Raw genomic sequence first — 22,922 nt, forward strand, 5'->3', positions numbered from 1 at the left:
TCACGCGATTCCTCCTCCATTTCATGTCTCTAGCCGTCACAAACAGGTAAAGCAAACCCATCTCCGCCACGAATCAACTACTGCTAAATCGCTAATAAATTCAATTGATTGTAATTTACTTGATTTGATTTTTATTTTTTTAGTGGCTAAGAATCGAATCGGTGCTTTAAATGCTGTCACATTGATTTTTCGTCTACCCATCAGTCTCCCTCCCTAATCACGCTTGCCCATTTAATTTTTCCCCTCTTTTTCAGTCATTTTCTGGTGAAATTTTGGTTTAATCGAAGCTTTTTGCATGCGAACAGGCAATTGTCAGCTGCCTTTTCTTTTATTTATTTATTTCTTGAGATTTGTTTTACCAAGTTCAAATTTTATTTTGAATTTGCCAACTGTTAGAAGAGTAAATACGAGAAATAAAAAATAAATAGTCAACTGGGAAGAAATAGTTGTAATAAATTTCTAGGCTTCTATTCGATTAGAAGATTTTTTGAAAATCTGTCGCTTGCGTTAATTAACACTTCACGCAACGTGCTTCACATGCAGTCGGCAATATTTGTATGTATGGGTTAAGTCCCTTTCCCTAGAGTAGTGAACTAATAAAACTCTACTCCTTTGGGTTTCAAGAAGCGTAGGAGTGATGTCAGCATCGGAGATTCCGACGCAGCCTTCATCCAAGGAGGCGGCGGCGGCGGTGGTGAGAGAGGTGGATCCGCTGCTGAAGGATCTGAGTGAGAAAAAGCAGAGTTTCCGGCGGAACGTGGTGTCGCTTGCGGCCGAGCTCAAGGAGGTGCGCGGCCGCCTGGCTTCTCAGGAGCAGTCTTTTGCCAAGGAAACCCTTAATAGACATGTATGGGAAAGGATTCTTGTTCACTTTATTGCAAGCAGTAAATGAGATATATGAAGTGATTTTTATGTTTTTGTGTTTGGTTCTCTGAAGGGATTGGGATTGTTCTGCAATCCGTGGGTTCTCTGATTTTATTGAAATTTTAACTTGTAATTAGCAGGAAGCAGAAACTAAAGCTATGAACTTGGAAATTGAGAGAGTGAAATTGCAGAAGAGCTTAGAGGAGAGAAATTTGCAGCTGCAGGCCTCCACATCTGCTGCTGAGATGGTACTGCTAAAATGCTAATTCTCGGCATGATTAGCAAATTTTTATGTTGTCCTGTTTCTTTTTCCTCTTAATATTGGTATTGAATAGGATTTTGAGGGTTATAGTTTGTAGATCTGTAGGCAAAAAATTACGATGCTCATCTTTTGGAGTTTCTTTTTGGCTTTTCTTGTTTGTTCCAATTGAAAAATGGAAATTGTATTCAAATGTGTGTTTTCTTGAAGATTGTCTCACCTGAATAGAAGTTTGGTGGTTTGAATGATTTAAGGATCTTGTCTCCTTTTTAATATCGTCTAGTTGGCAGAAAGAGGAATCTTGAACATATATTAATGTCCTTCAATGTGCTTGCTTTAGAAATGATTGATTTATTTCTTGATTTATTTTTTTCTCATTTTCTAGTTCACTTGTGTGCATGTACACATTAGTAGTTATCTCATTTGTCGCTCAAGTTAAAGTTTTGCTGCCACCGACATCACATGATCAAGTTTTCATCTCTAATTTTCGATTTTTCTATGTTTGAATAAAACAAATTTACTTAATTCACATTTAATTTTTCTTCGAGTGCTTTATTTGAAATATGATCTCTGTTACTGTCTCTCCGTACGATTATTTGTGCTTTCTCGTAATGCAATAATTTCATTATTTTGTTATATATTTGCTGCAGTATGTCAAGGAGTTGGATGATCTTAGATTGCAGCTTTCAGCCACTAAAGCAACAGCAGATGCGAGTGCAGTATCTGCTCAGTCAGCACATTTACAATGTTTGGCATTGGTGAAAGAACTCGAAGAAAAGAATTGCACGTTGAAGGGTCACGAGAGTCTTGTAAGTAAGCTGGGAGAACAATTAGATCTTTTGCAGAATGATCTTCGAGCAAGAGAATTCTCCCAAATGCAACTAAAAGACGAAGTTTCAAGAGTCGAGCGCGAGATCATGCAAGCACTAGCCATGACTGGAGCAAGTAAAGATCGCGAGGTTCGGAAAATCTTGGATGAGTTTTCCCCGAAAAATTTTGAAAAGATTAATAAGCTTTTGAGCGTAAAGGACGATGAAATATCTAAGCTAAGAGATGAAATCAGGATCATGTCTGCCCATTGGAAGCTTAAGACTAAAGAGCTTGAATCTCAGGTCCGTCCTTGTTCTACCTTATCGGTGTAGCAAAACACTCAGCTTGACTCATCTTTGCATATGAAATGACCCCCCCCCCCCCCATCTTGTTTATCTGTCAGCTGGAGAAGCACCATAGAGCAGATCAAGAGTTGAAAAAGAAAGTTCTCAAGTTAGAATTTTGTCTCCAAGAAGCACGAGCTCAAACTCGCAAGCTCCAAAGAGTAATACTACTTCCATTTCTTGTATACTTACACGCATTCGTCCGCATACTCATACATGAACAATTGACAGTCTTATTTGTGTATGATAAGCAGATGGGAGAGCGAAGGGATAGAGCATTGAAGGAACTTAGAGATCAATTGGCAGCCATGCAACAGGGTACACCCCCGAGCAGTGAAAAGCCGAATTTGTGGGAGACTTCAGGTTTCAAGATTGTAGTTCGATGTCGATGTTGATCCTGGTAATGTTTTCGAAGCGGTAATGTAAGCTTGTTAAATTCCTGAGGTTATCTTGTACATTAGAATTAGGTGGATAGAAGTGGAGGAGGAAGGTAAGGAAGTGGGGAAATCATGTTTTGTTTTGTATCTGTAGAGGTGTTTGTCAAATGGGTTATTAAACAGCTAAGCACCTTCAATTATTAGAATGGTGTCGGCCACCTTTCCTTTTAAAGTCAAAATATGTGTAAGCTCACATTTTGCTCGTCTAAGTTATGAGTATCCTATTGATTGATTGATGTCTGTGTGCTTAGTTGCTTTGAGAATTGTTCATTTTATTTCTCAAGATATTTTTTTTGTAATATATTTTATTAAGAAAATGACACTTTTTACTGCAAATGCTGCGTTGAACTAGTGATGTTGATCTTTTCATGCATATATAATATCCATATATAATATATATATATATATATATATTGAAGCATGAATAGCCAATATTTTTGGTTTCTTATGCCACCATTTTTTTCCCCTAAAATACCTCTCACCGTAAATATAATTATTTTTTAAGAAACAAAGAACAATAAATTGTTGATAAAAAATAAAAAATTTGGAATTCAGGCATTAACTTTAAAAAAAAATTACTTCAATTTAGTTATATTCATGTAAAAAAGTTATTACCCGGTCACAAAGTGATCTATTATGGATCAAGACCAAATACCTCCTTCCTAAATTAGCCATCGGATTTGGGTTTCGGACATCTAATACTGAAATACTAATAAGATCAAATCTTGACTGTGTTTCCTGCAAAAACTGTACAACCAAAACTGACTCACTTGCTTGCCCGACAATAAGCTTCGGATCGAGAGCTTGTCTCTATGCATCCAAAATGAGTTTCCATGTGATAAGAGATGTCATCAAAGTAACGCAGCCGATGAAGGGTTGCAACCCGTTCGACATGGAAGTTGAAGAAGAAGTGTTTGCCATGGGTGGCATTTCACTGTACCCGGTGGCGGCACCACCCAAAGCAGGGGTGCCTGTGGGGAAGATTACTGGAGGAGTGCCCTGAGCTGCAAAAGTTTAAAATGCAACTAGAACTTAGATGGAACCATTAATCTTTAACAAAATGTAACTGAATTCATGGCGATGAAAAATTATTGAATCCTTGGGTTTTTACCTAACCGGGGTTGCTCCGGATGAAGATGGTGTCGTAGGACTCGTAGTTGGATTCGTCGTGATCGGAGCTACTGAGTTGGGTAATGCAGAGGAAGATGACCATGTGTGATAAATGCAAGAACCTGAACCTATATAAGATGTAGAACTGGTTATCAAATATTCAAGAAAATAGGGGCTTAAATTTGCAAAAAAAATGAAAAATTCTAATTTCTTTAAAGCTACACAATGATCATGTCATTAGTATATATATCTTCAGAAAAAACTACTTCTCACATAACACACGGATCTCTGATTCGACTCGACCCGTGGAAAATATTATTTTCCTCAGTAAGTGTATCATATTTTATTATTTATGTTATAATATGTTGATTTAACTTTAAATTATTGTTTTTTTATCTCAAAAGTATATTGTCTAATACATATAGATTTGAGAGAAAAATATTATTTCTCAATGCATATATGAATCGAGTCGATGCGTCTCACAGATATAGATTCGTGAGAATATTGCGTAATAAACTTTATTAACTATTTTAGTAATCGAATTTTGGGTTTCCCCGACTCTAGGCTAAATTTTGCAAAGGTATGATATTTCAATCAGAATTAACATAAAAAAATAATTCATTTATAAATTGCAAGCTTGTGGCCATGTTTATTCTAACAAAAGGCGACTGATTCTTGATTCAAGTTTGACTAAAATAATTTGACAGTATTCCCCATGTTCGAATTAGCCAAAAAATTATTATAAATTGAGATGTATTGACAAGAAAATTAGAACATTAATTTAGACTCGTCAAAATATTTGATTGTCACAAAATATGTACATCGCCTAAAATGGAAAATTATGTGCCTAAACTACTAAAAATTACATTTTTTTCTTGATAATGTTGATGTTTACTTACTTGGATTCATATTTGTGATGAAAGCAGTGGCCCCAAAGTCACAGCTAGTTTGCACCGGATTTCTCTGATAATAGCTATTGAATGCATACGATGCATGATTCTGCATAGTGTTTGGATTGTAGCAGCTTCCACCCTGCTGGATTGCTGCACAATCTGCTCCCCCGATCCCGCATGCGTAGTCGAGTGCCGCCTGAACATTGGTCTCCGCCACTCCACTCCGGGCAACACACCAACTCTGCCCTGGAACGGCTGGTGCATTGGTGGTGGTCACGGGCTGAGCCACCACCGGGGTCGTGGCTGGGACTGATGGATTTGGATATGTTGTCCCAGGATTAATATTGGTCACTGGTTGGCCTCCTGGGTTGTTGTAAGTTGTGCTAGGAGTGGTGACAGGATTGGTTATAGGCATTGTGGGATTGGCTGGATTTGTAATTGGAACGGGATTGACCGAGGGAATGGTGACCGTCACCGGAGAAGAGGTACCGGGTGGGACGGTAACGGTAGCAGGGGTGGTGACAGGATTTGTTATAGGAGGAGCAGTGACTGGATTGGTTATGGGAGTGGTAGGATAGGGAGTAACAGAGGGATTGGTGAAATCGTGCCTAATGTTTCCGACTAATCCCTTTCGTGATATATGGAGTGTATGTTCATCTTTCATTCCGAGTTCATTATGCTTAAAATCCTTAACCAGAATGTGCAATGATCCTACAGACGAAGCAAATGGAGTGAATTTTCATTCCCCATTTTAAGAATCAAACAAGACATGCACTATAACTCTTACCTGAGGAGCACGAAATGCGAATCGCCAGAAGGAAACAGAAGGTAGTTATTGAAGCTGCAGTATCCATTTGAAATTTGAATGAAGGTGTCTCTGTCTTTCGGAGTTGAATGGGATATCCGAATGTGAAGGGGTTGGCATACAATATATGTATGTATGGCACAAGAAAAAGCAACAAGTTGGCCATTTAGAAATAGATAGAAAAAGTTTGAAGACAAACGCATAAAAGTTGAGGAAAGTAGGATAAAGTAAAGGAAGGATTATATCTCTACAGCAAAAGAAAAGTGCTTCCTTTGTCACGAAGAATGAAATTTGAATATGTATTTGCTTATCAATAGTGGAAAGAATCAAGATATGTATAATTGTTGCGAAGTTCCAAAAAATCGAGCCTAATATAGTGGGATTAAATTTGGAATTATTTTATGGTAGAGTATGATCAAAAATTAGTCCTTGAAATAACAACATATACGTCAACTTCCATAAAAATGTGAGATACCCATATTAGAATAACGATGGAAACACTCTTTATGTAGTAAGGATAATCAGTTTGCTTTCCAACAACATATACGTATGAAATCCACTATGAAAATGAAACTAAAACGAAGTATAAATGGTTAGAAAAGAACAATTTGTTGAAAGAAAATTATATAAGAAATTTAAACTAGAAAAAAAGTGATGACATATTCACATGACAGATGGAAAAAGAAGCTTATCATCTCCACACGATCATGTCCGATCCATGCATGTGAGCTCAATGAAATTAGTAATTGTGGTGCTAAAATGACTCATTCTTGTTGACAATCAAAGCTACTTTTTTTTAAAAAAAAATTATGGATAAACTTAAAATCTCTTTCGAGAGTTTAGATTCTCTACTCCACGCACACCACCATATATATATATATATATATATATATAGATTCCATACCCAGAAAGTTGATGCTTTCACCCTTTCATGTAATGTGCTTGGCCACTAGCTAGCATGAGGAGATTAGGATAGATATCTCAAAATCACGTTAACAATGTCTTTTCTATTCAAATGGACCTTTTTTTTAATACTAACATATATAAGAGGGTTATTCAACTTTGTAGTTTTATTGTCATGAAACCAATATGATAGAACTTGACTTGATTTGAATGAACAAAAATGGAGATAAAATATAGAAATCAATAAGAAGTTTTATTAACCAAAGAAAAACTCAAGTAAAGAGAAAGAGATTCAATCCATTCATCTCTACTCTATCAAGTATTAAACAATAATCAAGAATAAAACTATCGTGATGGTACAAATGAATCAAACACGTAAGTTTGATTTTGATATCAATTCTAGATAAAGTGTGTCACTTTTCCAAAAATTGTGAGCAATGATAAAAATATAACTCAAATATTTTAAATCAACTACAACTCAAGCACCACACTTAATTATCTTAGGAAGAGAAATTATTGCATCTAAAAAATAATAAAGGTAAAAATATAAGCTACTCAATTTTTGCCCCTAAATTTTTTAAAAATATTTTAAATTTATAAGCTTATCAATTTTATCTCTTTTTGTTGATGATCCAAATCATCCAACTGAAGTCGAATTTACCATGAAAACCATTGAATATCAATTAAAATTGCTGACTTGTTTTCAAATTTTATCGAGCGTATTCACTAATTAAGAAAAATATCAACTAAAATTGCTAACTTGTTTTAAAATTTTATAGAGCATATTCACTAATTAAGAAAATGTATTTATAACGTATCAGTTAAACCTTTATGACTTAAATTTTTTAGTAATTTATTACCAATGTATATTGGAAAAAGTGAGATTTATTCACTGATTATATTAAATATGGAACGTATATTACGCCGTCTCAATGCCTTAGTATCTTATTATAGTATAAAGGTCCAACAGTCGGGCAAAATGAATTGTTCTTGCATGTCATGCACCTCAGGCAGCCACTGAGGGACTCATATCAGCAACAATGCGACGGTACATGTGGTGATCCGAAGTGCTCTTAAATCCAGGTATGAAATCGGACAAGAATCTTAGGACTGCGGCTAGGTGTTGTGGATCATCAGCAGCACAAGCTGCTTCAAGAAATAGCGATGGCTGAACAGTGTTAACCTGAAATTCCCCAAGTTTATAGTCAAGTCAAATTTGATGAAAGGGTATTTACATGTCCTCAGCACGTAGACAGTATTTAAGCGGAACCATAGCGGAAAGGAAATTGCAATTTTTTTTTTTGTGCAGATGCCCACAAGCATCGATAACAGTTTTCATGTAAAACAATCCATGTAAAAATATAATCTTTTACCTTATTCTTTCGTGCAAAACGAAGAGCTTCAAGATAATACCCATCTTGTACAAGCAACATCACATAGTCATGATGAAACGAGAGTTGTCTAAGCATAGCCATGCCCAACTTCCTTATTTGAAAGTTCTGACGTCCAGACTCGAGAAGCTGCAATGCCACTTCTCTTGAAGGCTCAATAATCTGCATTATGGGGCATCTAAGTTATGTATTTGACTCAAATAAGACATGAACTATTAGAGCAGTCCCAGGAGTGAGTTGGCTGAAGTTATTTGAGGCATTTTAGGGAGTGAAAGTAGAAGTACTAGGACAAGATCCGATTAAAAGGGATTTTGGTGGACTTAGGGCACATAGTGGTGGGGGCGCGGCGCACATCATCTTACATCTCAGCTGACCAGCCCAATCAACCTTCTCTTGAAATTAATGACGCAAACATACAAATCCAAGTAAGTGTTACCTTGTTCGTGATAAGCATTCCAAGTTCAGCATAATTATCATCCCGAATTAGTATTTGTACCATCAAAACATAGGTATTAGGTTGCACTTTCAGTTTTTCCAAGCTAACCCTGCCATTATGGAGACAAAGGATAAATCTATCAATAACTCGAGCGGGAACTACAACATTCTCAAGTCTCAACCAATAAATGGAAGGCAAAAAACCAAATCAAGAAAAAAGAGCACAGCTTTTACTTAACAATGATCAGGTGACTGCTCAAGCCAACATCACAGAGAGAAGGCCGAACAGGAAAGATGAAAGGTTTCCTATTTTACTTCTAAAGAGTATTTATTTCTCCATGGAATTTCCTACAGAGGTCTATCTGCTACTTTATAACTTGCTTTTATTTTCAGACTGAAAGAAGTAGCACAAATCCATACACGGTTATTTACAAGATACTGCAATCTGAGAAGATAGTTTGGTCAAGCTTACCTCCGTACAAACTCAACCATCACAGCCACCAAGTAAGATCCATCCCCTGCCATCTCTTCCTCGATAGGGGCAAACACAAATTGATGCACATCCGCTGATGAAATTACAGCCGAAGTTGAATGGGACTCCGGCACATCAGAAGCATTATTATTGAAGTGGACGCTACCAGGCTTAAGAACTTGTACTTGCCCAGCAGCAGAAGCATTCAGTCCAGATGCTTTGTACTCCATTACGTACCCCATCTCTGATTTACCAGTTGATGAAATCATAATATGTGATTTCATTTGGTTAGATGCGGAACTCGCTGTACCATCAGAGTCTGAAGCTGAAAAGCTAGATTTGTTATAAGAGTCATTCCCAACACCAGATTCAGGTTCGTTTCTGATGGACTTCCAGATGCATCTAATCCACTGGACTCATCAACAACCACAGGAGGGATATCTATATTGTAAACACCAGAGGCTGATGTTTCCTCTTCTTCGGTCCTCTTGTTATAGGTGCCTATTTTTATTGCATGATTGTATGCCATGAGGAAAATGTCTAATGCCTTGGCAACCATGAGGACAGGCCTTCGTTCCAAAATAATAGTTCTGGCAATAGCTAAGCACAATTGCTTAGCCTGAAACCATCAAAATTGCAGATTAATAACAAAAATGAGTGGCTAGCGGGGATATCTCAAAAGTAATTTTTTTGTTAATTATATTCAATAGTCATTATATAGAACATAGTTCTATTATCTGCAAGCTAAATTTTCCTCCCAACACACCCAAAAGACACTAGAAAATACTCAATAGGAAATTTCTGGGGTAAGCTTGGGTAATTTTCGAGAACTGTCATGAAGTGTTTCCGTGAAATGAATTTCTTGGAAATGAATTGAGCGATGAGAGAATTATAGAATAGTGTTAATATGTTTGTATTTAGTAAACAAAAATGTTTCCCCGAATGGTAAACAAACATTGCCTTAAGAGTGGAGAAATAAGCAATCAACACTGTGGGCATGATTTAACAGACTTATCCCCTGTTAAGTTCTACTTCATTCTGGTGTCAATTTCAATCATTGAGTCAATCAAAATTTCACGCGAGCTAAACCAAATATGTTCTATTGTCAACAGAGGACACAACATATCACGGAGATCATAAAAATTCAAATGGCAACAGTTTACCTTGCTCGCCTCTAACCTTCTTCTTTGCAGGAATTCTAGCATGAATGGTACTTCCGAACAACTGGCGGATATGGCCTGAAATGGAAGCATGTAATGAGAAAAGTAGAAGATATTACAAAATTAAGAATGAACTTATCTGAAAAACCTTCCTCCAAATCCACATGAACTTTCCACAAACACCCAGTTGAAGCATCACACACAAGATCAGGAACGAGAAAATTCCAGTTCTCTCCATAAATAGAGACTTCGGTTAGGGTCATTTGATTCTGATGAGCAAGAAGTTTCACCAGTTGATTGAGAGGATGTCATGTTAGCTCTAGAAAAACCTCTCAGCAATAGGGGAAGGGGAGCAGAAACAGGTGCTTGCGTATCTGCATACATATCGTATAAAATAGCAACCTTTGCATCCACTTGATGAATAATCAAAATGTTGTCAACCACGCTCACTCTGATCCTATCAGAGTAAACAGGCAGGGAACCCTGAAATAGAAAATAATATAGTTTCAGAAAAAAGAAAATATAAAAAAATGAAACATGAAAATATCAAATATCCTGATATGTTAAGTTTATAATCTTATGATACGTGAAAGTGCATTAATAACAACATGCATAAGCCAAAGACAGCAGAGATCATATCTGTGTCAACCAACCTTTGCAGGTTCCCCTTTCTGTGATCTTTTACATTGCACAGAATTCCACGGAATCAATCATAGAAGACTCTCATTTGATTTAACGACAGAAAAATATGGAAATGCCAAAACAGGGTTATATTTTTGGTCGGTAAGAAAAGAGTATTAGGTCAAGATTTTGTTTCTAGTTTGTTAGTTAAGAGAAAGTTTCGTGTTCGAATTTCTCCTACACTTCTTTTCTATCACAAATTCCAACAAGGGGGGAAATAAACTTTGATGATGATTTACAGCTTTAGCATTTATAACTGATTTTATTCAGAGATAATATTCACATTGTTACAAAGATAATATTCATAATCATAAATGTAATACACACGAGAATTAAAAATTTGCCTGTTGTACAACAGCATCTCGATAAAACCTATATGAGTGAAGTAACATAGCAACTCCATCGAACTGCAGGCAATAAATCCTGCCATACCTGTAGATCAACAAAAAGATATTAAACCAAAGAGGAGAAAAAACTTGAACTCCAAGTAGGTAAAAAACCTATAACTTAACTCACAGTTAGGAAAAGGTAAAGAAAAGAAACATACACAGTAATGATATGAACGTCATCAGCTACAAGAATGGGCTTATTATTCATCTCCGATTTGGTCATGGTCATCTCAAACCTGGGTAGACGGATGGTTCCAGCAGATGACAGCTAGAATGGAAAAAAAATGAGAATTGTCATACTCAGGGAAAAATTTAATGAAGAAACTAAGTTTAAGTCACATGTTCCTTAATATAACCACCACGAAGAATAGTACTCTTTGCACACATTATCAAACAAAAGGTCATCAGCCATTAAAGGTCAACAAGCACCGGCGGAGTAATTTATTCAAAAAATTGGGACAAGCTCACCTTAATCTTCCAATATATTACTCATAATCATCATTCACAAACTAAAATTAAAATAAGATATTGTTTAGAAATTGCATAAAAAATCTTTTTATGGAAAGAGAGGCAAGTTTTGGATAAAGAAGAAAGAAAGTGATTACAGCTGCTCCTACCTGATAACCTGTAAAACTCTTGCACTGCATTCCTGAGGCAAGAAGTACCAATCTGCTTTCATGGGTGTAGATGTACCAACTAATATTCTGTTTTTTGGTCTCAACCAAGTGCAGAGATTGAGACTCAGAATTGTAAGAGTACAACTCCAGTCCGCTGCAATCATATAAGATTTTAGAAAAACCAAAGCAAGACATAAAACCAAAAGAATCTAACAGAATGGGATTTAAAAATTTCATCACGAATGCTTAGAAAGAAAGGTGGGAAAAAGTATTGAACTTTTGAAATTTAAAGATTCCGCTTAAAATACTAGAGAGGCGACAAAAATGTGCATATTTTTTTCCATCAAACAAAAAGGGAAATGGAACACGGGAAAGTAGTTTGAAGTGATGATAAAAGATACTAGTGTTTTTTAAAGTATAAAAGCAAAGAGAAGAATGAGGCTAAATTTATTCAAAATTGTCGGATATCTATAGATTTAAAAAAGTAAACAAGCATCAATTCTTTGTCCGTACTTTTCAAGGGTGCAAGGCCTCTGATTCCTAGAACCTAGGCGCGAGGCAAGGACGCACGGTAATTATTGAAGCAAGGCACACAAAACCATTAGTTATGAACTCCAATATTGTTACAAAGTCCTACTATATTGGGCTTATACCAAAATTGGCCCAAAAGTATATTCCCTTTGAAGAATCTAGATGGTGAGGAGCGGGCTTTAAATGTGAGGGGAAAGGGACGGTTATGTATGCAGTCATTTTCTTCATCTGTTTGGTGAGAATACTAGCAGTGGTTAGGGGAGAAATTTTATTGCTTGTACAGAGAATTATCTCTAGGAACACTTTCAGTTTATTTCAATCGATATTATTTTTACTTTCTTTGTTGATTTGCCTTTCAATACCTAGCTATATTACTATAACTTTGTGGCCAAGAATCAGCACTGTAACACCATTATATTTTGGAAACAACATGTGTGAAAAAAATTGCAGTATACATTCTGATATACACATCACAAAATGTAAAACGAAACACAAGTCAATTTTACAGGTAAATATTGATGATTGTAGGATTGCATTTCACAGTGGACCTAGAATCAAGTGACATAAAGGAGTACAGAAAACACACCACTACAACCATGAACAATTCATTCCAGTAAAAGAACTAGAAATGTTTTCCAAGATGGTCATAAAAAGAAACAAGAACAATATTTGATGCACAAGCAACTAATACTTCACAACCAGAGCCACAAAGATAAAAAATGTTGACAAACAATGATGAATTATGATATATAATAGAAACATCACAGAGATACAAGATATATCAAGACTCGAGAGGGGGAGAAATTAGTGAGGCAACAAACACATATTCCAAAGTGGTTCTCCCAAACATACTTGGGTTCCTTTTTGGTCCTAGTTGTGGAGCTTCAAGGCTACAAAATTAGAACCATGCTGGGTGAAAATGTTTGGGTTGACCTTCAAATTTATCTACTAACCGTGGATTCCAAGCCGGATTCAGTAGAGAAGTCTCGGTCGCACTTTGAGGAATGGACTTTGGGCCTCATGTTTTCGTCTATCACAATTTCAAAACTTGTTTTGTGGCTTAATTTTAATGTAAAGAAATTAATACCTTGTTTTGACAAACACAATATCGCACACCTGCACAATCTGTCCAGAAAAAACCGAGAATCTTCTCCGAGTCAGACCTACACCTTTGACTAAATGCTTTTCCCGTTTCTTGATTCCAGATCTCAATCTCATGACTAGATCTTTGGATAGCCAAAAGCTTGAGATCTAAAGAATATCGAATGGAGAGCACAGAACCTTCACTGATTGGATCAGAAGATGGAGCCACAGATGGATTGTATGGAGTGGTTTTCCACGAAAAAACCTACAAAAGCCAGATATACATAAAAGAAAAGGTGAAAACATGAATTCTTGGATTTTAACACAGATCATCATATATTCATATTTACATTGTGACAACCGTAATACCTGGTCAGAAGTCAAGGCAAGAAGTAGCTTATTCCCATCATCATAAAAGAAACTTCTTGATCCAGGAAGTTGGCATCTTAGAGGTGGACATTGGATGTAAACGTGTGACAGTGCATTAGATCCACCATGACAAATACGATTAGAAGAAGACGTCGGTCCAGTCATTTTAATTTCTTTTCTTGAACTAAGCTGTTAAAATTTAATCAGGCGACCTTGTGACTGGTCTAACCTGTAATACTGTTGAAGTTAAGGTTCGGGTGAGAGTATCAGTGAGAAGCCCAAAGTATGATAGAGAACATTTACAACAACTCAAAGGAGGAACATCTTTTCACATACCTAAGTACTTTTATGAAATGACACCATTTCAAGACCGAGTTGAACAATCAATGCAATTGAAAAGTTCACGGTTCAATCAATGTGATTTCTTGAAGTCAATGTTTCCTCGAAGCTGAATAGAAAAAAATCAGACACATCAAGGCTTAAGAGTGAACAAAAGTAAAAAGAACAATAAGAAATATTGACAACATTTCTATTTCATATATCTGGATATCTATAATAACCATACCACTCTCTGCATGCAACACTTTAAAGTAATGAACTCTTTTGAGCACATATCCCGTTCTACTTCTGGAACCCTGGATGCAACACAACTACCATACAGTTTAGCCTGAAGAAATAACAAAAATGGAACGGATCAATATCTGCTGATAAATAATTCTAACAGCCGTGAAACGAAGTGAGCAATTTTAGAAGAGCAGATTGGACCCTAAAATGATATTCCTGATAAGTGCGAGGAAAGGAAGTTCAGGCTGGACGGAGAAAATTAAGGAAAATAAACTGGCCAAATTACAACAGTCTCAACCCTACTAACCACTTTCTTTCATAGAATGCGTTCCCAGAGTAAACACGGGGCCATCCCCCTCCCTCATACATTGCATTTTGAAGTTCAATAAAAAATATAACCCTTGACACTGGTGGAGAAATATGCCAAGCTGTAGATCTCATACCTCTAACCAAGTTGAGATTCAAAATTCCAACCATGGCAAATTCGGAGAATTACAAAATATAATTGAGTGAACATAACAATATCCAACAATGGGTAATCGGTATCTGACAGGATAGCAAGTAAAAGCACGCGATGCAGATCTCACTAACACCATCCATTCTCAGCCTAAAAACAGTTCCGGAAAGAATCGATCTTTCTAATCGAAAACATCTCCCTTCAATGTTTACACACATCTATCCTAGAAATTATTAACCAACGAACCTGAGCTGAGCAATTCACCAAAATACGCCTGAGTAACGATGTCGTAGCATTATTCTTCTCCTTCATCATTCACGCACAATATGCTAATCATCGGATCAATTCCTTATTGCAGTTAAAATCAAACAAACTTCTTCGTCTAAAAATCAAATAAAAAACTAGAAAATATAGAATATACAAGTGGAAGCACAGGTAGGTGATTGGCGACAAAGGCTGGGGTTGAAGAAGGGGAGAAATTAAAGATTCACACGACAAACCTCAGTTGGAGATTTATTTTTAATGTTTTTTTTTAAAAAAAATATTGGCTAATAATAATTCTCAAAAAAAAAGAGAAAGGTATCGGATACGATTAAGAAAAAAATTGAGTATCTATTCGGTATAACTGTTGTTAAAAGACACGGGTCGGATAATGAGTCTTGACATATATATATAATATTAGTCATATTTTTGTACGAGGAAATTTGTTTTAAATCTTCCAACTCAAATTTAAATTTGCATTCAGTCTATATCGGAAAAATTATGTGTTTGCACGTTCTGTTACACAAAAAAATGTGTTTACACTCTCTGATCTCACATGTCTTCTATCATATAAAAATCGATACAAAACATTAAAAATATGATAGTGATATGATGTTTTAATATCAATTGTTTTAGATCTAGTGCTAATATATTATTTTTAAGTATCCTAACATATATAAAAAATATTGGTACTAATGATACATTTGTCTTTTCGGATGAAAATCGATATAAAACACTAAAAATATGATACTACTATATGATATTTAAGTACCAACTGTTTCAGTCATTATACTAAATATATTATTTTTGAGTACTCAAGCATGTGTAGCAAATGTTGATATTAATAAAAAATTTACAATTTTATTGTAAGATCCAAAAAATAAGACAACGTAATCTAACTGCATGCAAATCTAGGAAAAATGAAAAATAGATAATTATATTATTTTAATCTCTTAAATTGATTATGCTTGATATGTTTATATGGTTTTAAAGTAGTTTTCTACTTGAATGGATAAAACTGTATTTTTAAAAAGTTGTTCGAGATGCGATTTAGGAACGGAGACCGAGGGCTGAAAATGAAAAATATTTTTATTAAATAATTGTTTTTAATTATTTAAAATAAAGTTGATGCTTTTTATTATTTTTTAAAATAAGGAGGTTTGAGGTGATTTTATACGCCGAGATGTAATTTTTATCGGTATTCGATTTTCATCAAAAATACGAATTTCTTGACAACTTGGCTAATAATTTCATGAACTTTCCTAAACGAAATATTTTAAATATGCACTAATGAGCTTAATGGACCTAGTGTACCATACTAATGGGCCTATGCTTGTATACTTAATACTTATCAATTATTTAAAACACAAACCATCCCCATTATTTTGATGATACACGCCCCATCACCACAACACACCCAAGGACTCTTTCTCCCCTCAAACACACGGCACACACGATACTTTGCAAGGGGAAAGCATCGGTTTTGAGGGAAAAAAACAATCCAGCCAAGGTCGTTCGTCGTCGTTCTTCGCATCTCAACGTATTTGTCGTGCGTAAAATACGCAAAGGCACACCATAATTATTTCTTTTCCCATCTATCACATCCTAATATGTGTTTGATTATCTTTTGCATGAAGATATGTTTACCATGTATTTATATTTCGTTTTCATGCATTAATATATCAAAAACGCATGATTTTATGCCCCAAAACATGTTCAATACTTGCGTTAAGGGGCTGCTATGATTAAGGATCATAGAGGGACGTTTTTGCACAAGTTTAAGGGTACTAGGATGAACGGTTTGAAGCCACATGAACAAGAACAAGCTGGCACCATTATTGCATGTTTTGTTGACGAGGCCTCGGTCATAAGGGTTAACCAAGCATGGCTCGGCCATGTCTTGACCAGGGCTGGGCTGGAACGTGGAGGATTCCTAGCCACGCTAGGACTCAATCTGGACGGTTAGGGAAGAGCCCATGCACGATGGGACTCTTCCCAAAGCCACCCGAGAGTAGCAGCAGTGTAGGGAGACTCGCGGCTGGGGCCAGGGGCCAGGCTAGGTCTTTAGGATCCTGAGAGGGTTCACAAGGGGCTGGGCTCGGTGTGGGCTCGAGGGTAAGGGTCCTAGCTAGGTTTCGAAGAGTCCTAGTCTTGTAAGGGCTTCTCGGCTGCATCACTCATCTAGTGTAGTAGCTTTGGCGCGAGCTACGATTGAGTCCTAGGGGTCGAGTGGAACCAGTAGGGTCCATAGAGGTTTTGGTCAGGAGTTGGCTCAGAGTGGCTCGGGCTTGGCTCGATGAAACCGAGAGTTGGCTCGAGGGTTCTTGTCTAGGGTTCGAAAATTTGGTTTGATGGGCTAAGGCTCGAACCATGGGTCCACGAGGGTGGTTCATGGCTCACAAGGGTAGATTAGGCATTAAAAAGTCTATGTTTAAAATTTGAGAATTTTATATTAAAGTTTGAATTAATTCGGGAATTAAACGCTCTACGAATTAATAATTTAAAAATAATTAGAAAGCCTCGAATTTAAGCTAAATAAAAATATGAAAAATTTAATTTAAACTTAAATAATTATTTGAGATGGTCTAGAGTCAAAGAAAGCAAGAAAAAGACAAAATCGAGAAATTTTACATCTTGGGGTAAAACGGTAATTTTACACCTGAAAAATAGTAAACGTCATGGCAGTGCCCGGAATACTGTTGGACTTGTACTCCTACAAGCCCATAAAACATACTTCACACTATATTTAATTTAATATTTAATAAACTCAACTTTTGAGCTTAATAAATTAAATCGATTATAAATTCAACATTTGAATTTATTATTTAAATTATAAATTCAACTCCTTGAATTTTATCACCTCCAAAATTTAATATTTAATAAACTCAACTTTTGAGTTTAATAAATTAAATTCTCAAACTTTATAAATTCAACTCCTTGAATTTATTCTCCCAAAATTTAATTATCATAAATTCAACTCTTTGAATTTACTATATCATAATATAAATTCAACTTCTTGAATTTATTCTCTCAACGGGAACAAATGATCCAGTGCTTGTGTGACCCTCAATGGTTCAGGGATACAGCTAGCCGTGGGTTCACAACTCCTTGTGATTCAGGACATAATCCTTTATTCGGGCTTACCCTTACTTGCCCCATTCTATGTATCAACAATTCATCATGACAATTTCGAAAATCGTATTTCTGATTAAACCCATCGAATCATGGTAAGAGCGTCTAGTTGCATCGCCCCATGATTTCCAAGGTATCACTGATAGTGCCTGCAAGAACTAGTCGATTATGATTAGCGTACAGTACGGTCCCTCCATCTCATATATCCCGATCGAATCTGCAATCATTGGATCATCGAGGGTTGCATAATAATTCGATAACTATGTGATACATATAAATAGCGGTATAGCATGTACTATTGGAGAATTCCTTCTCTAACATACATCTCATACTCTAGCCAGAGATTCCAAACACTATTATTTCATCAGATCATATAGGATATCCACACCCATAGGTGAGCGGTGAATACCCGACTACAATGCACTGGCTCCTATATGTGTCGCAACTGTACCCAACCTCGCCACCTGATGACTCTCCTGGAGCCGATAAATGAGTCAAAGCACAGCTCTAGCATATAGAGCCTCAGTGTTGTCCCGGGTCGTAAGGACTAATGGTGTACAATCATAACCACAGACTTATCCTCTCGATGAATGATAACCACTTGGAAAAATCCGATGGAGGGTTGTTCGGTATAATCATCATATGACTACCCATCTGCATGTTTGGACATCTCTATGCCCTTCCCAAGAAACGCAGTACACAACATCACAGATGCTAGTCTCGAGCTCAAGCGGCCTTTATCCTTATTTTAGGCGGCTGAATCGACTAGGAACGAATTTGGAATATGCAATGTTTACAAATGAGTTTCAACATCGAATTAAAATTCATTTGTATTAAAGCATAATCAAGAACTTTATCTGTGCTGATTGCATGGGTATACAGATAAAGTATCAGCACAGATAAAGTAAAACGAAACCATTAAAAAATAAATTATATTAAAATAAAGATTGTTTATTACACTTGAGTCAATAAATTCCCCAGCTAACAGTTGGCTTACAGGGCATCTACTCTAACAATCTTCCACTTGCCCTAGAGCCAACTACCCATAAACTTTAATCCCATTGCTTCGCGATGCTATTCAAACAATGGTCCTGGCAAGGACTTTGTAAGTGGAATAGCAACATTATCTGCAGAGGGGACTCTTTCGACTGATATATCTCCTCTTCCCACAATCTCCCGGATGATGTGGAACTTCCTCAATATATGTTTGGATCTTTGATGAGACCTTGGTTCCTTTGGTTGCGCACCGGCACCAGTGTTGTCGCAGTACACCGGGACTGGATCAACTCCATTAGGAATAACGCCCAACTCTTGGACAAAATTTCTCATCCAAACTGCCTCTTTGGCTGCAGCAGATGCAACAATGTTGTAAGGACCGTGTATTGTATTATCGTAAATCCTATGTTGATTATCGATAATTCATGAAATTGTCATGTGATTATGTATATGATGTATATCATGACAATAAAAGTGAGAAAATAGGTGGTGAGGATGAAAGATTGTATTAGAAATTGATTTGTATTTGAAACATGTGATGAACCGCAACGGAAAAGTGACACATGTTACGGTTTTTAATATAATTAACTGAGTATTGGTCCAAATGACATGAGGCCAATTTCATTGGAAAGCTAATACATAGTACTAAAACTTTCATATTTTGAGTTTTGTCCAAATCCATTTGAAAATATGGGCAAAATCATCCTGAAGTGTATCGTGTGCGTTGTAGTTCCTATACTGACACATTTTGGGAGAATGTGCATAACTCTCACATACAATATCCAAATTGAGTGAGGTTGGTGGCTAATGAAAGCCAAGACATAGATCTACAACTTTCATGTTTACTACTTTTGCTAATTCGAAACCTAAAATAGCGTTTCGGACAGAGCAAAGCGCGCACCCGCGCAGAACTGCGCGCGCTGGCAGTACTGGGCGCGGCCGCAGGTTTTTTGGCGCCACCGCGCGCGGCGTTCTATTGTGTACGATATAAGAGGTGATAAAGATCATATTTTCAGTATATATCTTCTTCTTCCTTCGAAGGTTTGAGAGGAAATGTGAGGCCCGGGGCCGAAGAGGGCGGGGGGTGATCGCCGGTGCAATGAGGTTGCACGGACAATGAGCGGCTCCTGACAGGCTTCTAGGTGAGGGAACATGAATGAACTGATCCCACATCGGAATGAGAGGGATTCTGAGAGTGTTCAATGTAATGGACTGTACAGTTGAAGAGGGCTTAAAAAGATTTGATATGTACTACTCATATCAAGAAGGTGCATCTTGTTTTCGGTAGCTCATCACATAAGAACTCCAAAGTTAAGCGTACTTGACTTATGGCAATTTTGGGATGGGTAACCTCCTGGGAAGTATCCTAGGGTGCGTGTGAGTGAGGACATAAGCACGCTGGAAAGACTCGTCTTGGTACAGTGAGGACAGTCGTCGAATCTGGGGTGTTAAAGTTGGTATCAGAGCCGACCTCTCTTAGTACGATGTGGTTCGGGGACGAACCAAGCAGAAGCTGGTGGGTGTTGCGACTTTGATTGTTGCACTCCCAAGAGCAGGTTGTCCACAAGTAGTATAATTCGGTGAGTCCGAATATCGTATCAACAGGGAAGCTAAGGTAATTACAAGTCTACTACAATATCTTTTGTTTTTTTTCTTTTAATGGTTTGAATCTTTAATTGGTAATTTTTAATTGTTCAAATTTTAATTTAAGTAGTTGAGATTAAAGGATCAACTCTTGGTATTTTAATAAAGTTATTATTAATGAACATTATTGAAATCCACTTAATAAAATGGTTCCAATATGTATTAAATAATCATATTTATATTATGTTATATATTATTATCTTATAAGTATATGATATATACCAAAACTTGTAAATATTGTCAAGTATTTATTGTGCTATATATATTTGTAAACACTAAATCAAGGTTCCCATTTTAAATGATTGTTAAAACCAAACAAATATTTAAATGGTACCAAGAAATTAATATTATGATATTAATATATAATAAGTCAAGGCATCCACTTTAAATGGTTGGTAAAACCAAACAAACATTTAAATGGTACCAAGAAATTAATATTATGATATATTCATATATAATAAATCAAGGCATCCACTGTAAATGGTTGGTAATACCAAACTAACATTTAAATGGTTCCAAGAAATTAATATTATGATATAATCATATATAATAAATCAAGGCATCCACTTTAAATGGTTGGTAATACCAAACTAACATTTAAATGGTTCCAAGATTTTAGTGTAATATATAGCAACAATAAATCAAAACTCCCACTTATAAGTAGAGTATAATAATACTTAAAGAAATGAAAATAACATAAACAATAAATAATGATTAAATAATATAAAATATAGATTCTTACCTTTTAATAACCTTATTATCATGCCAAGAGTTTCACCTTTTCATCTCAACTTTGGGAAGTTAGCTACTCATTATTCAAAGTGTAAAACTTTGAATATGAATTTAACATGCTAATTATATTTAAATGAAGAAATAAAGGAAAAACAAAGAGAGAAATATTATGAATTCAAAGGTTTGTTCATAAGATGAGGGATATCTCAATACATTACAATGCACCCCTATTTATTGACAAATTTGGGGAGACAACCACAAATAAAATATTGTTTTTTACACATAAGTCTTCATTGGTATTCCAAGAAATTAATATTTTAATACACATCACTTTTGAAAATCTTCCCATCCGAATTTGCTTCTTCACATAAAACAAAACATGTAGATATCTGAGTTGTTTGAATTGTGGTATTTTTTTAACCATTTGACCAAGTAATTCGAGAGATATGGTCAAAATGTTAGAGCATGGTAAAACTGCCACTTCTTTGGTAACTTTATTTGTTGCTTAATTTGATCCCACTTGTGAGAAGATTTTTATCTCATACTTGCCACCAATATTGTAGATATTAACATCAACTTTCTACAGGTCCAAGAATCATCTTAATCTCATTTGCAACGCCAAGGTTATTCTTGTTTTATCGAACCTATAAAAAATAGTAAAAACTTATAATTACACAACAACTTATATTTTATACAATTTATTATAAAACATATAATATTTAAACATTTAATAAAACAAAACTATATATTTATATAATAAAACATTTAATTAATATACAATTTTTTATCTTTATCAGTGGGCATGTGAGGCCCGAGGCCGAAGAGGGCGGGTGGTGATCGCCGGTGCAATGAGGTTGCACGGACAATGAGTGGCTCCTGACAGGCTTCTAGATGGAGGGAACATGAATGAACTGATCCCACATCGGAATGAGAGGGATTCCGAGACTGTTCAATGTAATGGACTGTACAGTTGAAGAGGGCTTAAAAAGATTTGATATGTACTACTCATATCAAGAAGGTGCATCTTTTTTTCGGTAGCTCATCACATAAGAACTCCAAAGTTAAGCGTACTTGACTTATGGCAATTTTGGGATGGGTAACCTCCTGGGAAGTATCCTAGGGTGCGTGTGAGTGAGAACATAAGCACGCTGGAAAGACTCGTCTTGGTACAGTGAGGACATTCGTCGAATCTGGGGCGTTAAAGGAAAAGTGGGAATTTGAATTCAAACGTACGATTCCACCTCGAAACGTTGTCTAAACTTGAAACAAATTATATATCCGGAATCCTCGCGTCGAGAGCTTTCTTTTGAGGTAAGTTTCTTCTAGTTTCAGCACCTTTAATTATTGAAGTGCTGGAATAGCATGTATTTGAAGTCGAGATTCATATATGCGATAGAATAACCGACAAGAAACTCGTATTCGAAGTCGAAATTGAATTATGTTATGATTTCAATTTGATATGAATTTTTAAAGTTTCAAAAGATATTTGAAACTTATATTGTTGATTTTAAATGATGTTATTGATTGAAATGAATATGTTATTGATGTAGATAGATTATTATACTGATATCTTCAAGCTACAT

At 36.0% G+C, this 22,922-nt stretch overlaps 3 protein-coding genes across 3 annotated transcripts; 1 reads left to right on the top strand and 2 right to left on the bottom strand.

Moving 5' to 3' along the window:
- Positions 1–223: 223 nt before the first annotated feature.
- LOC142553920 (nuclear envelope-associated protein 2-like) lies at positions 224–2,950 on the top strand. Its single transcript, XM_075664468.1, is given in 6 exon segments — positions 224–847; positions 1,005–1,112; positions 1,774–2,235; positions 2,337–2,438; positions 2,532–2,649; positions 2,652–2,950. Coding segments are annotated over 6 exon segments (1,047 nt in total). The 5' UTR covers positions 224–637; the 3' UTR covers positions 2,699–2,950.
- A 322-nt stretch (positions 2,951–3,272) lies between these two features.
- LOC142553921 (uncharacterized) lies at positions 3,273–5,690 on the bottom strand. The gene is made up of 3 exons (XM_075664469.1): positions 5,505–5,690; positions 4,724–5,428; positions 3,273–3,952 (listed from the first exon to the last, which is right to left on the bottom strand). The coding sequence occupies exons 1-3, from the start codon at positions 5,686–5,688 to the stop codon at positions 3,822–3,824; spliced, it is 1,020 nt and encodes a 339-aa protein (XP_075520584.1). The 5' UTR covers positions 5,689–5,690; the 3' UTR covers positions 3,273–3,821.
- A 1,602-nt stretch (positions 5,691–7,292) lies between these two features.
- Positions 7,293–15,083, bottom strand: LOC142553922 (uncharacterized). The gene is given in 17 exon segments (XM_075664470.1): positions 7,293–7,608; positions 7,799–7,978; positions 8,253–8,361; positions 8,724–8,965; positions 9,154–9,342; positions 9,887–9,963; positions 10,038–10,138; positions 10,140–10,366; positions 10,909–10,996; positions 11,112–11,221; positions 11,571–11,724; positions 13,189–13,211; positions 13,213–13,449; positions 13,554–13,782; positions 13,890–14,001; positions 14,119–14,220; positions 14,821–15,083. Coding segments are annotated over 14 exon segments (2,079 nt in total). The 5' UTR covers positions 13,719–13,782; positions 13,890–14,001; positions 14,119–14,220; positions 14,821–15,083; the 3' UTR covers positions 7,293–7,431.
- Between the last annotated feature and the right edge of the window lie 7,839 nt (positions 15,084–22,922).

This window comes from Primulina tabacum, chromosome 8 (assembly GCF_025594145.1).
Source record: "Primulina tabacum isolate GXHZ01 chromosome 8, ASM2559414v2, whole genome shotgun sequence".
NCBI classification, from domain to species: Eukaryota; Viridiplantae; Streptophyta; class Magnoliopsida; order Lamiales; family Gesneriaceae; genus Primulina; species Primulina tabacum.

What these genes read in the sequence shown, in the direction of transcription:
- LOC142553921 (XM_075664469.1), bottom strand. Translation starts at nt 5,688, where the DNA reads ATGGCCAACTTGTTGCTTTTTCTTGTGCCATACATACATATATTGTAT. An exon ending in TCGCATTTCGTGCTCCTCAG is followed by an intron (nt 5,429 to 5,504) that starts GTAAGAGTTATA and finishes CTTCGTCTGTAG; the next exon opens with GATCATTGCACATTCTGGTT. An exon ending in CATCACAAATATGAATCCAA is followed by an intron (nt 3,953 to 4,723) that starts GTAAGTAAACAT and finishes CATCTTATATAG; the next exon opens with GTTCAGGTTCTTGCATTTAT.